General features: G+C 41.7%; 1 protein-coding gene across 16 annotated transcripts in view; it reads left to right on the top strand.

Annotated features, from left to right (window-relative positions):
• Positions 1–18,652, top strand: part of NCOA7 (nuclear receptor coactivator 7) — a 155,599-nt gene that overhangs the window by 46,067 nt on the left and 90,880 nt on the right. For 6 of the 16 annotated variants that reach the window (XM_078054773.1, XM_078054775.1, XM_078054774.1 and 3 more), the window contains one exon: positions 15,109–15,309. The exons of the other annotated variants lie outside the window; for them this stretch is intronic. In XM_078054773.1, the coding sequence (XP_077910899.1) occupies positions 15,109–15,309 (201 nt within the window). The remainder of the gene's footprint in view (positions 1–15,108; positions 15,310–18,652) is intronic. 16 annotated transcript variants of the gene reach the window in all.

Below are 18,652 nucleotides of genomic sequence, written 5' to 3'. Positions count from 1 at the left end.
ATAATGATATTTAAGCTGATCTTGGCATGGGCAGGATTTGCCGTATGATCTATGTGTTTAGGAGAAGGGCTGGGGAAAAAGGAAAGGAGGGGTCTGTTCTAAGTAGAGGAAACACTGAGATTCCAAGACCTTCAGGGGGGAAAAGGCGTGGCAGATTCCTGGGTCTGCAGGAAGGCCTGTGGTGCTGGAACAGAGTGTTTTAGGGAGGATAGCACAAGAAGGGTGGAGAAGTGGTGCGGCAAGTCATGTAGGTGTTTGTTAGCCACATTTGGGAATTTGGATTAAGCAACTAGAGGAATGGAGGTACCATTAAATGAAATGGGAAAACTAGGAAAATAATAGTTTTGAGTGGGAATCTCAAGAATTTAAGTTTGGACATGTTAATTTTGAGATGCTTATGAGACATCCCAGTAGAACCACGAAATGTACAGTTGGGTAGATGTGCCTGGAGTGAAAACAGAGTGGTCTAGGCTGAGATAGAAGTTGAGGAGTTGTTGGCCCCAGCCAGCAGGGGAATGGATGAGATCATATAGGGAGAGAATGTAATGTGAAAAGAGAACAGAACTTAGGAATGGGGAACAGAATTGATAACTCCAGCCTTTACTGGTCTAGTAGGAAGAAATCCAGAAGAGATGGAATCACAGCAGCCAAGAGAAAAGAGCAAGCATTTCAAGAAAGAGAGAACGATCAGAGGTTTTGGAAGCAGTAAGAGGTAAATTAGATGAGGACTGAAAAGTATCCTATCCATTAGGTTTGGCCACTTGGACGTCATTGATGATTGAATAAAAGCAGTTTCAGTGCAGTAGTGGGAGAAGCCACTGTAATGCAAATGGGAAGTAAGGGAATGGGAAGTAAGGGAATGAAGTAAGAACTTCTAGGCAGTTCTTCTGGGAACTTGGCTGGGAAGGGAAGCCAAAAATTAGGGCCATGGCAGGAGGGAGATGTGGAGGTCAAGGAAGGGTAAGTTTATAAAGACGGAGGAGGGCACCTGGGTAGATGAGTCGGTTAAACGCCTGCCTTCAGCTCAGGTCATGATGCCAGGGTTCTGGGATCAAGTCCCGCATTGGGCTCCTTGCTCAGCGGGGAATCTGCCCTGCCCCCCCCTCCCCCCCCTCCCGGCTCTCGTGCACGCTCTCTCTTTCAAAAATTTAAAAAAAAAAAAAAAAGACGGAGGAGGAAGAGAAGTAAAGCATGTTTGTCAGTTAGTGGGGATGGTCCGTCAGAGGTGGGGGTGTGGGGTCCCCCAGAGAGGCCAGCTTGATGACTGACCCTTATGTAAAGTCATGGGAACATTAACAAAGCAATAAAGCAGGAGATGAGCCACACCAGATTGCCTATACCCTGTCCAACCGGGGCCTGTAACATGCTGTAAAGTTTTACTTGTGTATATTGGTGGTCTACCCTCTTTTTTGCTGATTGCTCACTGTGTGCCAGGAGGCTTACAAATACGACCTTATTTAATCCTTAGAACAACCCATGAGGTAGATGGTGGTATTTTCCTCATTTTGACAGGCAAGAGAGCAGGCTTGGAGTGGTTTAGTAACTCCCCAAGTGATACGGCTAGTAAGTAATGAGTCAGGATTTCTTCCTTCTGCGTTCAGCTCTTAGGCCTTTATTAACTACGACTTCCATACTGCCTTCCAAGTATAGTGTAAAAATAAGTAGAATCAATCTATTCCATATTAGAAATTTTCAGTTGTAATATATTCATTTAGAACTTTATAGAAATTCTGTCATAAAATTTTTTTTAGCAGTTACTAATGTGTCCTCTTTGTAATATATGTCCAAAGGTAGCTGAAGAATTCCTAAGTGTTTAAGACTTCTTCCTTACTGATATGAATCTTAAAAATAAACTATAAGTGACTGGGTTTTAAACTATTGGAGTTTTAACATAACTTTTCTGTTATAGGTGAGCATCAGTCATTTATGTGCATTTTAAATGAAGAATGCCCATCTTAATGCTATGGGCAGGAACTTGATGTACAGCTCCTATTCTGTAGTAGCCTCTTCTGGGTACAGAAAGCAAGCCATTAGCAAATCTTCCTGCATTTTCAAGTAAACATTGTGCAGTGGAATGGTTATGTCTGCATAGCTCTGATAACAGCTGTTAAATTTCTTTTCCTGCAATCAGAATTCTAATGAGTGTCTCCAAGACCTTTTTTTAGTGCACTGTCTCACAGTGACTTCATTTTGTAGGCACATCGTGTGAGGAACTTCAGTCCCTCTCTAGCAGTAGGTGTGGGATGAAGAGGTACCAGGTAATAAAGTAATTCGTTAATGCCCTGGGAGCCTGGAAGAAGTGATTGAGAAATTAGAAAGAAAAGATAGCATTTTCTTTAGTAAGTATCAAATTCGTGTTAACTTGACATCTCCTTTTTCTTCTTCCACTCATCTTCTTAATACGGGCACCATGTCTAAGTTCAGAAACATAAGGTCTTTTAGGAGAAGGGCTGAGGTCATCGGGGCCACCATGCCAAGGACAGAATCTCTGCTGCATCTGACAAATAGGCCTTTTTCAATCTGGATTTGAACTTTTCCATCTACAGGGGCATTCCAGGGACCCCCCCCCCCTTCCCAGGGGGTACTTGTCTCTTTCTTGAAAAGCTCTTGTTAATAGAAAGTTGTGTTTAAAGTTTTAGTTTAAATTTACTTTTTTTTTTTTCAATTTATTTACTTATTTTCAGTTACTGAGGATCCATGCAGAATATATCAAATCCCACTTTCATATATTATCATTGTATGTGTTTGAAGGCAACATCATGTTCTTCCTGAACCTTTTCTTTTCCATACTGAATATCCTAAGTTTCTAAATCTCTCCATCTAAGACAGTTTTCAGATTTTTCACTATCACGGTATGGTCTGATTAATGCATTTATAGGAATATTAGTTGTTATCCTTTTATTTTCATTAATACAGTATTTTATTAGTTTGTTGGTAACAATTGTATTCACACTGAGGGGAAAATAGTGTTTTTCCTTATGGGAATTGGACTTTTAATTTTATCTTGTTTGTTTTCTATCCCTTATTCTAATTTTCCCGGAATTTTGAAACCTGATGTTTTACATCAAACATATTTGCCAACCTTCCTCGCTTGGGTCAGATATACAACCTGAACAGCATGCCTTCTGTATCCTTATCCAAGTAGTTGATAAAAATGCTGAATTGGAGAGCTGTACGAATTATGGCACATTAGTACCATCAGTGGATTAAATATCTTTAACTCTTTCAACTTGCTTTAAATCATCTTGCTCTGAGTTCAGTTAACTAAATTCTCTAGCTCATCTGTTTCCATCTTACTTTTAAGAAGGTAGTGTCAGACATTCTCAAGGACCTTAGTGAAATCTTGATATACATGCGACATGCCCATTGATTGATATGCCAAATCTAGCAGTACTGTTAAAAAAGAGAATTGTGTTAGTTCATTTTCCCTCATTTTCTTATAGCCATGGTGGTTCCTAGCAGTCAATAATTTCTCATTTCTCAAGTAGTGACAGATGATTGGTCTAATATCTGTCAGTTTATTTTTCAGGGAGTCATGATGAAGCTGCTCAGTGTATCATTTCTAGAATCTGATTTTTTTTTTTTCTTTTGAAAACCAGAATTTATTTTTTTCTAATTCCTGTCTTTCTCCAGGACTCTTCAGAGTTTACTGGTAATGGTTCCACAACGAAGGGAGTTGTTTCTTACAGGGCTAGAGACTTCGTCCTGGATTTCATTTTCTTAGCTGTGATGCTTCATCCTTTTTAGGATGGTCTCTTTGATAGCGCTGCCACATTGGAGTGAACTAGATCTCCTTTCTCCCTCTTATGAGTTAACTCCACCCAGTGTGCTGTGGACACTGGCCCTATTGCTTCTTGCAGCCTCATTCTCTCAGCATCCTGAAAATTTCCTTGTGACTTTTTCCTTTGCATTGATTACAACCGTCTGTTCATTCTGAGCTTCAGATTTCCATTGTTGTTCTTCTAGGTTTCTATCATTTGCTTGTTGCTTTTGTCTAAGCTTCATTTTGTTCCTCTCTGCCATTCTTTGTACATGCCTATTGAAAACCCGAGTTCATCAGGATACATTTGGTTCTTGAGATGCTTTCTGCTTTGCCTCTTCAACAGGCTCATTTGTGATGGAGTTGACAGAATTTGTTTTGAAGGACGAATCATCCTTCTTGAACCATTTTCCTTTTAAGCCGTGGCCATGAGATCGTATTCATCTGTCCTTTCCCTCAGCAAACATTGGTAGGTTCACTCATATGCGGAATCTAAAAAACAAAACGAATAAACAAACAAAAAGCAGAATCGGGCCTGTAAGTACAGAGAACACACTGACCGTTGCCACAGGGGTGGGGGGCTGGGGGTAGGGCAAAATGGGTGAAGGGGAGAGGGAGATACAGGCTTCCAGTTATGGAATGAATAAGGCATGAGAGTAAAAGGCACAGCATGGGGAATATAGCCAGCGTAATAGCGTTGTATGGTGATGGATGGCAGCTACGCCTGTGGTGGGCACAGCATAACATACGGAGACGCTGAGGCACTGTGTTGTACCCCCTGAAACTAATGTAACATTGGGTGTTAACTATATGCAAATTAAAAACAAAAACAAAAACATTTGTAGGAATGTACGGTCTGGTGTAATAACAGGATGCTTATAAAAGGAGTAACAATGGGATAAGTACCGGATAAGGGGACTGCCAAGTGCTAAGAGTATGGGGCAGAGGAAGTGACTGTCCAAAAGAGCCTGGGCATCATCATAAAAGAGGTGATATTGTGCTGTCTTCAGATGTCAGGAAGAGAGAATGAAGGGAGGGAAGTTTCACACGGACGAAAGACTGTGTATGGATACACGGACGCATGAAATTACATGGGATTTACATGTGACTGGGACACTGAGATGGAGTCCTTAGGTTCTTTAAGAGAAGCCTATCACTTGGGTCAGTTCTTTTTCACTCTCTGCTGTATACTTCCATATCTTCCTTTTGACTCACAGTCCTAACCTTCAACTGGAAGGTAAGGGGAAAACATTGTTGACGACCCAAATCCATAAGATTCCTACCTAGAACTTCAGTCACTAGAGATTCATTTCATGTTTCTTCTGTTGGGGATCAGTCCCTTGACCATGTGTCTGGACCAGTTACTCTTTCTTGAATGATGGTTTTGATCATTCTTAGGCTGTTCTCTGCCACTTTGTGAATTAGTGTGCTAAACCTAATTCTACCTGGGCGAATTTGGGTTGCTTTTATTCCCCCTGACAAGGAGCCACCAGATACCTTCCTCTTTTGTTTTAATTATTAAAGGGATCAGCGAAATAATTACCAACTTAATTTTCTTACTTCCCAGGCAAGAGAGCACACATCAGTTCATTGTTTATGCTACCTAAGGATTAAAGTTTGCACCCTGGATAGGAGGCATGAGTCCACAAGGCCACAGATGATTGGCTTTAACCAGTCCCATTTCTCGCTGGTCAGTAAAGATCCTTCATTTATGGCCCACAAGGGTCTAGCACACCAAAGATGCTCAGAGTTCATCATTTTTTATCAGCTTTGGCTGGTAGCCTGCTCAAAATTCACAACCAATTTATAGTGAAACTCAGCACCGAGTTTACTTCCCAGGGAAGTGCTGCTGGGAGCAGGAAATTCTCGGGCAGGACTGGTGAGGGATTGCTGTGATCTCTCGGGTGCCCTATTGTTTTCTGAGGCCACTGGTGGCTCTCCCATCCATGGGACACCACCACACTGCTGCATCCCCGCATGGCACGCAGCTGAGCCTTCCTTCTGCCTGCCATGTGTCCTGCCCCCCAAAATTCTCTTACTGGTTTCAGTTTCTCTCTGGAGCTTCAGACTAATTTTCTTTCTTGGATCTTTTATAAATTATTTTCCAATTTCTAGAAATGCCGTTTAAGGAAACATTTATGTTTTTCAAAATAAAGTTTCTGTGTTACCGTAGAGTGAAACTATTGGCTCTAGAAATCTGGTGATTTGTTAATTTGGGGTTATAATTTTAAGTGATTCTCATAGTTTAATTGCATTGAAGGGAAAATAAGAAATTAAGGGGGCAAAAAATCAGAAACCAGGAAAGACAAATGTGCTTATAATGAAGATCAAATACAGATACATAGAACATGTACTTGATTAGGCAGACAACTAAAACTCTTAGAAGAAATAAGTGGGGCTGGTCTTTGGTGTCAGGATGGAGGCAGGAGGCTGCTTTGGGGGCCTTTGTCCCCTCTCCCAATGACCATGTCATCAGCATTCCTCACATAACACCCCAAATAAAAAAACAGTCCTGATTTAAAAAAAAAAAAAAGTCTACCTGCTTAGCAGATGCGGCTTTAAAGCAAGGCTCAGAACCTTTCCTAACCCCTCCAGATCTCAGTTCTGTTCCTCATTTCCTCCTGGAGCAATTATAGCCTGGCCCCACTCGCTTAAGTAAGGCCTTCTTGCCTCTGTCTCTTCCTTCCTTTTTGTTGGTTCTACATAATTGTTTCCTCTGAGAATAATGGAACTTTTTAAAAAATGGCATGTTTCACTGAAGTTGTCACTATTTTTTAAAAATCATACCACACGCAAAAATATTTTCGTAGGGAGATAATCAAGAAATGATGAATCTTTAAAAATAAGTTGTAATTGGATACACAGTGAGAGAAGTATTAAAAGAAACATGTGGGTGGCTTTTCTTTGTTTTTAGTAAACGCCAGTGTTTGGCTTTAACCATGGAAAGCTCTCATGAAACACTTATCTGTGTGTCTGAAATCATCGCGAGGTAAAACTAAAGTAACTCAAAAATATAAATAATGCTTATTAAGTACATGTGGACATAGTATAGTTAGTCCTCTGCACCTATAAGAAAATTCTAGAAAATTTCATTTAAAATAATGAAGAATTTTGTTCTCTGAATAGTCAGTCTTCCTATGATTTAGATTTATCTCTTAGTTGTTTATTTGTATGGAATTTAGGGCAAGAAAATATCTTAAAAACTACTTAAGCTAACTTCTTGGTCAAGCTGAGTTACTGAGCCTTGAGAGGTGGTATTGCACTGGAGTCACTGGCTAGCGAGGGCATCATTTACCCATTCGTTCAGCAAACATATTTTGCTTCTGGTGTATATCCTGGATACTGTGCTAAGCACGGAGTATGCAGTGATGTGTAACTAAGACAGACATTGTCCCTTCCCTCAGGGAGCTTGTATTCTATGAGGGAAAACCAGATATTGAACAGTTGAACTACAGTAGTGGTGATTCAATTAGACTATTGATAAGTGGTACAAAGAAAAATTAATGGCAGAATAGCCCTGGTGGAACGTGGAGATTGAGATGGAGCAGGATCCAGGGTCCAGGTTTCTATTAAACAGCTGAGTGGACAGTGGTTTTCCAGTAAGGTAAGAGACACCTCGGGGAAACCAGGTTTGGGATAGGTAAATGACAGGCTGGGTTTGGGTCCCCTTGAATTTGGTGTGCCTGTGGGAAGGGCACATGGAGAAGTGGAAGAGGTGATCGGATACACAGGGGAGAAGCTCAGAGCGTAATTCTGAACTGGAAGTATAAAGTTGAGAGGCATCAGTTTAGGAATAAAAATGGAAGCCGTGGGCCATGGGTCCTCTGAAAAGAGAGCGGGAAGAGAGAACTCCCAACCCTGTCCCATCCCTAATCTTCCCCATCGCTGTTAGTACATCTACCCCTTAGCTTAAACTGAAAATCTGGGAGTTGGTTTTAATCTTCTTTCCCTCACTTTCCACACCTAGTTCATTAGCAAACCCTGTTGACTTCCCCTCCAGAACATAACCTAAGTCTGTTCACTTCACCTCCTTCATCCACTCTCTCTCCTGGATTGCTGCTGTGGCCTTCAGTTGGTCTCCTAGCTTCTACTCTTGCCTTTGACAATCCCAGTCTTCACACAGGAGTCAGAGAAGAACTTTTAAAACCCAAATCAGATCATCTCATCCTCTAGATTAACTCTTCCAGTGGCTTCTCATAGCCCTTGAAACAAAATCTAAACTCTTTACCTTGGAACAGAGCCTGCAAATTTCAGCCTCTGCCAACCTCTCTGATCTGGTCTTACCAGTGTTCACCCGGGCGCCGCATCCCAGCCGCCTGTGGCCTTCCTCCTCGAACACAAACATGAGCAGGGCGTGGCGTCAAGAAAGCCAGAATGTATCTGGTTGGTAGTGTTGATTGCAGCTGAAGGGTCAAGTGAGATCAGAGTCGGAAACTGTCCACGGAGGCCTCCCAGCCCTCGCTCACTGCTCCCCCCATCCCTGCTGTGCCCTCTGTGAGGCATTTCCTGAAGCTCGAGGTTCTGTGACTGCAGTGCCCCTGGGATGAGTGTGGGGGTCCCCAAGGAGTCTGGAATCATGACCGGTCAAAGGAAACGCACAGCGAAGCCTTGTTCTTCTTAAAACAGAAAATAGAGACCAGAGGAACAGAGGATAAATGAGAAAGAATACGGTTTTTACGGACTGCAGGGCTCACCCATTTTTCATGATTAAACGCAACAGTAAGTAATAACGATAAGAAATTCAAACAGTGTAAAAGAGAGGGAAGCATAAGTGATTTTTAAAGTCTTGACCTTTTCTTCCCTTCTCCCCTGCAATTTCCATTCTCTAAAGGTCATCTGGGTGATAGGATCATATCGATCCTTTTAGAAATATTCGTGCATATGTAATCATGTCTTCTCTCCCATGCTCATAAATAGATTCCGATTGCTCTTTAACTTGTTTTGTTTTTACTTAATGTTATATGTAGACATATATTTATGATGATTTCATATTTTTTGCTATGACACTTGTATTGTCATCTATATGATAATATATATAAATTCCTTGCAATGATCAATAAACTTTGATAGTTATTCCAAATTGCCCTCTGAGAATTGTGTCCCAGCTGGCATTCCTGCAAACAGTGTTTTTCCTGGGATGTTACCATTCTGCTAGAAACACATGCTTTTGAAAAGTTGCTGCTTGGCTGGTACAGCCACTCTGGAAAACAGTATGGAGGTTCCTCAAGACATTAAAAATAGAGCTACTCTACGTCCCAGCAATTGCATTACTAGGTATTTATCCCAAAGATACAGACATAGTGAAAAGAAGGGGCACATGCACCCCAATGTCCATAGCAGCAATGTCCACAATAGCCAAACTGTGGAAAGAACCAAGATGCCCTTCAACAGACGAATGGATAAAGAAGATGTGGTCCGTATATACAATGGAATATTAGTCAGCCATCAGAAAGGATGAATACCCACCATTTGTATTGACATGGATGGAACTGGAGGGGATTATGCTAAGTGAAATAAGTCAAGCAGAGAAAGACAATTACATGGTTTCACTCATATGTGGAACATAAGCAATAGCACGGAGGACCATAGGGAAGGGAGGGAAAATTGAATGGGAAGAAATCAGAGAGGGAGACAAACCATGAGAGACTCTGGACTGGGAAACGAAGGGGAGGTGGGTGGGGGGATGGTGTAACTGGGTGATGGGCATTAAGGAGGGCACAGGTTGTGATGAGCCCTGGGTGTTATACACAACTAATGAATCCTCGAACACTACATCAAAAACTAATGATGTACTGAGATGCCTGGGTGGCTCAGTTGGTTGGGCGGCTGCCTTCGGCTCAGGTCATGATCCCAGGGTCCTGGGATCTAGTCCCGCATCGGGCTCCTTGCTCTACAGGAAGCCTGCTTCTCCCTCTGCCTGCCGCTCCCCCTGCTTGTGCTCTCTCTCTGTCTGACAAATAAATTTTTTCAAAAATCTAAAAAAAACCCAAACACTAATGATGTACTATATATTGGCTAACTGAACATAATAAATAAATTAAATAAATAAATAAATAACAAAATAATAAAATAAAATAAAAAGTTGGTACTTTGGGGATGTTTTAGTCTACATCAGCTTCTCCTTCCTCCTTTCTTCCTGTTTCCTGTCTTTTTGTCTTTCCTCATTTTCGGTCTTCCTTTCCTAGTTTTCTTTCTTCTTTCCCTTCCTCCTTTTCTTCCCTTCTGCCCTCCTGCCCTCCCTCCATCCAGTCGTCTGTATTTACAAAGAGGCCGTTCCACACCGGGGAGTGTCCCGTAACAGCCCCAAGCAGCTCACGTCCTCTTGAGGGAAAGGATAATGGACTTCCAGGCCTCCCAGCTCAGGCACCTGCTGAGATACTGCAGGCAATGAACTGTATGTACATTTGAGAGCAACAAATATGTAGGAGCACAGACATAGCTTGTATGAAGAGAAATGGAAGGTACTGGGTATATTTAGCCTGAAGAAGAAAACTTGCTGGGTGGGTGTGCTATCTGCTTCCCATCTTGAAAGGCCTGCCGCCTTGAGGAGCAGAAAAGTCTCAGTTCCCTGACACAGTTCTCAGATCAATGGCTGGAAACTTCAGAGGCGGATTCTGGCATTCAGCATCACAAACAACTTTATAAATGCCACTTATTGATTTATAAGTAATAATTGTTTTCTCTATCAGTGAGTGCGCCTTTGGATACAGGTGGCCGCAAAACCCCACGAGAGCAGGCGAGCCATTGAGAATGGCGGACTTCCGGGTTGGGACGCTGCGTCTCTCTGCTGTTTTCCCGTTCCCCCTCAGACCCCACAGTGCACTCCTGGGGCTCTGGACCCGTGATGTGTGGTGACAGGAAGACTGCCAGCCTCACATCTTCCTGGGTAGGAACAAGCAGGAGTGCTTCCTGGCAGCTCAGCGTCGCCCTGACTGGACTGAAGTGAAAACACCCCTTGGGGAGAGGGAGCAGGCAGGGAGCGCACAGTGGCCGGTGGTCGGCTGCACTTCCTGGTCTTGCTGAACAGGAACAGCAGGTTTTCCCTGCTCTACCCGTGGGGCAGTTCCCTGTTCAGCCTTGGGGCAGCCACCAGTGCTGCTCAGAGTAGCTCACTCTTGTCCGTTTTCCTGACAACACTGAGGAGGAGCCTGTCTGCGAGCTGGACTTCCCTTGGCGCCAGTTTTCTGGTGGCATAGATTTGGGGACCGAGGGATTACTTTGGAGTTCAGCATTTACAAGTTCATATGTTTGACAAATGAGGGGTTTCTCTGGCAATACAATTCATTTAAAAATTTTGCAGGCTTTAATTCTATTGTCATTGGCCACACTTCACGGGTTAGTAACCAGAACCATGGACTTTGGGTGGAGATAGAACCGGCTCAGGAATTTTGGTCTCTCAGCAGTGGGCTGGTACTCAGCTCATCTCCTGGACCTTCAGAGAAGCACTGCCTTCTGGGTCTTTGCTTCAGGGCAGTAAAAACCAGTGGCCTGAGCTGGGGAAGCACTGTTTATTTGCTTCTTAGGAGCCCTGGACTGTGTTCTAGCTGCCTCAGTGCATTGGGCCACCATCCTGTGTGTCTGGCAGAGGGAATAAGTGGAGGTATTTGGGAGGAGCCTGAGGAAGAGCAACTGCTTCTAAACCCTCATCTCAGTACAGTAGCGTCCCCTACTTTTTTGCACTAACTTTAGTTGGGGGCAGGTAATTTGGCTTTTCCATGTCTACAGGACTCCAGGGGTCACCAGGCTCTCAACTGTTGCAAACCACAAACAAAAATTTTCTCTTAGCAAAGATAGATTTTCATCTGGTTCTACTTTAAGCTGATAAATTATAGTCTAAGCTCGTCTCTTTCTTGTAAGATCTTACTGAAGACTTGAAAGAAATGGAGAGTTTACTTTAGAATCCTAAAAATTCTCTTAAGCCCCCTAATAATACACTCCTGATAGGCACACTGTCTGGTTTTAAGGTACAAAACACATCCATTTTATTGTCACATGACAAAGGTAGCCAGCTTCCCAGCTGGCATCCAACCCCAGCTCAGCCGATCCACATTTTGGGATCCTTCACATGAAACAGCCTCAATTCTTACGTAAATTTCCATAATAGTCAGGTCTGTCTTTCCCCTTTGTTGGGGGCAGGGGGCCAGAGTCCCAAGTAACAGAAAACAGATGAAACTAGCTGAGGAGAGAAAAGAAGGCATTAGGGGATTTCCTGGCACACCTAAGTTAAAAGTCCAGGTTAAATTTTAGATTTGACTTCAGGAATGTCTGGATTGGGGCCCAAATAATGTCATCATGACTCAGTTTCTCTGTATCTGAGCTCTTCCACTCTTTTGTCTTCTCAGATTTTACTTGATAAACACTGCCGACTCAGGATCTCCCTTGTGCAACATCAGGCAAAGCGAGTGTGTTTGCCAGTAATTGACACTGGATTCACTGTGACTGGACCAGCCTAGGCCATGTGCTGGTTCCTGGAGTCACTGCTTCTATCCGAGGGGCCTCAGTGCTTTGACTGGCTTGGGTCAGGTGTCCCATCCCTGGAGCTGGGGTGGTGCCCTACCCAGATATGGTATTAAAAGGGGGGAGGGTATATTTACTGAAAATTGAAACTTGATGTCAAAACAAGGAGGAAAAGATTGTAGGGAGGCCAACAAAAGTCTGCTACAATTATCTATAGCGTGTTAGACACTGAACTAGGCACTGCAGTTAAAGTTTTTAATTTTTAATTTTTATTTTTTTAAAGATTTTATTTATTTATTTGACAGAGAGAGAGACAACAAGAGAGGGAACAAGCAGGGGGAGTGGGAGAGGGAGAAGCAGGCTTCCCGTGGAGCAGGGAGCCCGATGTGAGGCTTGATCCCAGGATTTGGGGATCATGACCTGAGGCGAAGGCAGACGCTTAACGACTGAGCCACCCAGGCGCCCCTGCAGTTAAAGTTTTTAAAAAGAAGAATGACATATGTTGAGTCTCAGTTTCTAGGCACTGGGGAGTTTTGAGAGGATCTGTAAATATAGTACTTAATTCCGTCATTGGATGATTTGATCAGATACGTTTTAAGGAGCTTTCCTACATGAGATTTTATGATTTATGCTTCTTGGAAAATGAAATGGAAAAGATAATTTGTTTATTAGCTTAGGTAATTATTTTATCATTTTAAATTTATCATTTTAGAGTTTTTAATATTGTGACAGCTTTATGTAGAATTCTGAAAATTCAATTCAGTGCTTTCTTTGACATCATAATTCCCCTAAAACAATATCTGAATATGGAAGAATTAATATACTGATGGAAAACACCTTCTTTTTTGTTTGTATGGTAGCCTCACTAAAGATATAATTGTTGATAAATGCTGAATTTTAGTTTTTGTCCATGCCACTGTGAAATTGTAATGTATGTATGGGTTAAATATTGAAACGTGCTTTTTATTGATTGGAGCTTTATTGCCTAATCCATATAAACAGCAATGAAACTTCTCTTTATTTGACTTTCATTTGAACTGTGGCTAATATACTCCCTGCAGAGAGTCTCCACAATAGTTAACATATTTATTTTCCCCCATCTTATGCAATATTGTTGTCATTACATTTTGGTTTTCTTCATAAGCTGCCTTTAATCTCAGCCAAAATACAGTCCAGCTGAGTTTTCTTATGGCTTACCGAAGGAACATGGAAATCCACAGGAAATTTGGATGATTATTATTATTCTAATGTTATAAGGGTTTAAAAAGTTTTATAATGTGTATTAAAAGGAATCCCTAAGATCAGAACACTTAAAACTATATAAGTAAATGCAAATCTGTAAGAAATTACCTTGCCTTTTATCAACTATTAAAAAAACTCCCAAGGGTGGGGCACCTGGGTGGCTCAGTCGTTAAGCATCTGCCTTCGGCTCGGGTCATGATCCCAGAATCCTGGGATCGAGCCCTGCATCGCGCTCCCCACTCAGCGGGAAGCCTGCTTCTCCCTCTCCCACTCCTCCTGCTTGTGTTCCCTCTCACTGTGTCTCTCTCTGTCAAATAAATAAACTCCAAGTGTAAGTTTCTTGGTACAAAATTGCTATTGGAGAGGGTGGATTGATGACTCAGTTAATGGTATGTAATGAACTCTTTTTTACCTCTGTGTGCTGAGAGACGTAGTAGGTACAAAGAAGAATTAATGATAAGAAAGTCCAGTTTTGTCTATTTGGAGGAAGGAGGCAGGTGTTTGAATTGTGGGGGAATTGTTAGGTCTTGCCTCTCAAAACACCTTATATTATTATTTGAATTAATAGATTGGTATTGGGTGGAGTTTGATTTCTGTGGTTGGAAGGGTGTAGAACAACTTCCCTTGAGATGAGGTCCCTTTTAGTCTGTGTGACATGGTCAGCTTCAAGGGTTTTATCCATTTGTGAAATTGGATACAGATAAAACTCAGCCTGTCATTAGCCTGCTTTATCATTCCAGGACTAATGTTTGTTCATTTCCTTATTTATTTATGTATTCATTCATTCGTGTCCCACCTTATTCTACAAGGATTTGAGATACCTTATAAAAATTACACACATGTGTAACCCACATGCAACCAGCCTTGTTTTGGTCCACTCCCAGCATTAAGTCACGTTCAAAGAAATAAGCACGATAGAGAAAATAATTCAGGTATTTACTTCAACTCTCAGGAAACCTCCAGGAGGGTAGTTAATTTTATATGATGGAACTTTTTTTAAAACCCTCTTTTGCCTTCTGAACTTCTACATGGCTGTTGGCTATTTCACCAGACTCCTTCCTTCTTCTTGACCCTAAACTTCATGCTATTAGTTGTGTAGTTGACTCAGAACTACTTCCATGGTCAGTGTTACTAAGGGACTTCTTTTCAGGGCACCCAACTGGCTTAGTCAGAAGAGCATGCAACTCATGATCCCACGGTCATGAGTTCAAGCGCCATGTTGGGTGTAGAGATTACAGTCAGTCAGTTAGCAATAAACATACATATATACATACATACATTAAAAAAACAAAAACGAAGGAACTCCTTTCCATAGTTCTCCCTATTCATGAGTAGAGCACGTACTGGTTTCCCAGGTGTCAAAACCCTTCCTCACCCTTAACTCTAAAATTATGTAGGACCTCATATCCTATATAAAAAGAACACTAAAAAGATGTGGTAGTGGTGTCTGTTATTAACATTCATAAAGGCAATTTGTTGCAGCGAAAAGTGCCAAGAGAGGACATGATGCCAATATAGGACTTAGTAAAAGATATTTTGCAGTGGGCCAACACAGTATGGTCCAAGACTGCGGCTCTCTGATCATCTGAATTGACCCAAGAATAAAACTTTATGCTGTCTGGAGCAAAAAATGCAAACATTGACCTTAGAGACCAAAGCGGTGATGGAAACGAGTGGACAGTAGGTGGTAACTGCCGGCCTTCGACGTTGGTGCTCTGTGGGGAAGGAAGACTGGGGCCTGATGACGACAGCACATGCCTTTTCCAAGGAGGGAAGCTGTTGTTCTGCTCCAGCCTGGTTGGCCATGCGGGGCCCAGGACCAGTACTATTATGTCTGCTAATTCTTCAAGGTGAGCCTGAAATCCACATTTTTATGTGAAATATCCTCATTTTAAATGCTCTCCTTTAGTCATTAAGATTTTTAAAAAGTGCTTGTGGGCCAAGTGGAACATACAACAGGCATTCAGTCACATATCTGATCGAGAAAAGGATAGCCTGCTTGTTTTTTTTACAGATCCATCAGTCTCACTTTCATCTTCTCTGTTGTGCTCAAGATTGGTGTTCTGGCAAAGTCTAGAGTCTGGCGTTCTCTGATTCTCAGCATCAACTAGGTGTACAACTATTCAGTTCACTTCTGACCCGAACTGCCCTGAGTCAGTGTCAGACTTTACAGGTGTAAGAGCTCAGTCATTCAAGACTGTCCTCACTTCAGATGCCATTCATAAGTCCTGAATCCCCAGTCAACCCATACTTCTGTCCAGCTCGGCTGTACATTTGGGAGTTCCTGTGATCCCTCCTCAGGTTTGACAATTCTAAAACAACTCACAGGACTCAGGAAAACACTTTACTTACATTTACCAGTTTATTATACAGCATATTTTTCAGGAACAGCCCAATGGAAGATGATGCATAGGGCAAAGTATGGGAGTAGGAGGGTGCAGAGCTTCCGTGCTCTGTCTGGGCATGCCACCCTCCTAGCACCTCAGTGTGTTCACTGAACCAGAAGCTCTCTAAACCGTGTCAGTTAAAAGGTTTATATGCAAGTGTCATTGTAGAGGCATGATTGATTAAATCATTGGCATTGGTGATTGAACTCAATCTCCAGCCCCTCTCCCCTCCCCAGGAGTCTGGAGGTGGGGCCAGAATTTCCAATCTTCTAATCAAGGCTTGGCGGTTCTGGTGACCAGTCCCTATCCTGAGGCTGTCTTAGCCCCCCACACAAACAACAGGAGTCATTTATCGACACACAAAAGATACTCTTATCACTCAGGAGATTCCAAGTGTTTTAGGAGCTCTACACCAGACTATGGAGGGACAAAGACCAAGCATTTATTTTTTATTATAACACAGGGGTTCTTTTCGATTGGTTAAGAGCAAACTAGTACACTTGAGAGGTGACCATCCTTGAGGCTTTTTGAAAAGCCCAACCAAGACTGCCATGTGGTTGGAAGGTCATCACCCCAGAGACTGGCCATCAGAAATATGAAAGCAAGGCCAAGATTTTTCTTTAAAAATCTGTTTTTGGTGTGCCTTTACATACAAATGAATAACCTCAGAGTTTGACAGCAATTTGAGAAGGGAAGAATTTCGAAGTAGATATTACTAGTCTTCCATCCCGTGAATCCTATTTTTGAGCAATGTCGTTTCCCAAGGATACGGACAGTATATATCAAGTAGAAAAAATACCTCTAAGAAATTGAATGGACATATTGGATGTAAACCAACTAAATTGAAAGCATCTGCCAAAATAATTTTTCAGATTTTATACTTGATAATACATTATTCTTTCTGAAAGTACCCAAAATGACAGGAAGAGTTATGAGGCAGGCCACTTCTCATTTATAGCATTGAAATAACATTATCATAAGAGAGGAAGCATATGTGTGTGTCTAAAATTATTCAAAGGCGGTTAAATATTATTAGAATATATTTTAAAAGTTGGAAGGAGGAAGAGAAGTTGAGTTAGAGCATATTCTAATTTTATGCCACTCATAATTGTTTTCCTCAGCAGGACATTTTTGCTGATCACAGATGTTATGTTTCACTCATGAGGCTTTTAGGAGAGCATTAATTTATATACTAAACTGATTACTTCTGGACTGTATTTTTTAGCTTTTATTTTCCTCCATGTTTCTACAGTTTAAGCAGTTAGCAAGGAATAAGGTTAAACTCAGAGAACAAAATCCCTGCTATCACTGTATTTCTGCTGGGAAAATTTCAAGTAGCTCTGCTTTAGTTAGTTGCTTGTTTTGCTGAAGTAGCTTCAAGAAATAAAATTTTTTCTGTTTTTCCCGAAGAATCGTGTCTTTGCAATATAGCTGCTCTGCTGAAATATATATGTCATTGAAATACATCCCAGTGCTGTCACTGGGGAGTCCAAGCATATGATTGGTTTTGAGTAAAAAAGAAATATTTTTTAAAGATTGTCATAAAAATGATTTCTGGGCATATAAGGAGCTCCAGTAAAAGAAAAAAATATTTGGAAGACTTCTTCAGCTTTGTAGGTGATTATAAACAGTGAAAGACTGATTTCAGTGATGATTGAAGTGATCAGATATGAAGACAAGATTTAACCCTTTGGAAATCCAGCCTGTTAAAATTTTCCTTCCAATATCCCCATCTCCAAGAGGCTGTTGTGAGGTCAACCAACATAAAATGAAAGCTCATGTCTGTAATATTTCCACTGCACCTTGAGATTTCAGGATCGTTTTAAGTAAACTTTTGGGTTTTGCTTTAGAAATAACATGTTTACTACCACTCACTGCAAGCAGTGAACTTTTCTTAGACCTAGTAATGATTTGGACATGGGCTGTAATGTTGCTTTTACAATTATTTATATCACACATGCTAATTTAGCTAGTGTGGTAGACTGAGTAATTACCACCAAAGATAGCCGGGTCCTAATGCCGGAATTTGTGAGTGTTACCTTATATAGCAAAAGAGACCTTGAAGATATGAGTAAGTTAAGGATTTTGAAATGGGGGGATTATCCTGGATTATCTGGGTGGGCTTCAAAATGCGATCTCAGTGTCCCCGTAAGATTAGGAGGCAGAGGGAGATTTGACTGCGGAGAAGAAGGCAGTTGAGACACTGAAGCCAGAGACGGTGCTGCTGGCTTCGGAGCTGAAGGGGCCACAAGGAATGCAGCCCTGCAGCTGAGTTTGGACTTCTGACCTCCAGAGCTGTCCGAGAATAATTGTGTGTTATTTTAAGCCCGGAGTTTGTGGTAATTTGTTACAGCAGACATAGGGGACTAATAGAGCCTCTTAGTTTAACTGTATGAAGTTAAATAAACCACATACAATTTGCAGGGTTTGGTTAAGTTCTGTGTTGCTGTGTTTATCAGCTTATTCTTGATTGATAAGCAGTAAAACTCCTAAAATGTAAATACCATAGTTACAGGACTTTGCTGATTACTCTTGGCACAACGTGCTTCTCTTATCACCTGGAGCAAGTTCCCTTTTCTGCTTCCCTTCCTCAGTTTATAGCTGAGTTCTATATCACCATTGTCAGTGCCACTGATTTCCCTGTAACTTTTTCAGGCTGTGACTCAGCATCCTGACTTTTTAGAAAAAGGAACCAGACTCTCACACGGGCAATCTATATATGCAACAAAAGCCTGTCTTGTTTCATAAACACAAGGCAAACGTTCCACACAGTAAACATTCGTTTTGTGGCAGTGCCCTTGTCAGC

Source organism: Halichoerus grypus, chromosome 9 (genome assembly GCF_964656455.1).
Source record: "Halichoerus grypus chromosome 9, mHalGry1.hap1.1, whole genome shotgun sequence".
In the NCBI taxonomy this organism is placed as follows: domain Eukaryota; kingdom Metazoa; phylum Chordata; class Mammalia; order Carnivora; family Phocidae; genus Halichoerus; species Halichoerus grypus.
The sequence above is the reverse complement of the archived record's forward strand: the minus strand, read 5'-3'. Positions and strand labels throughout refer to the sequence as shown.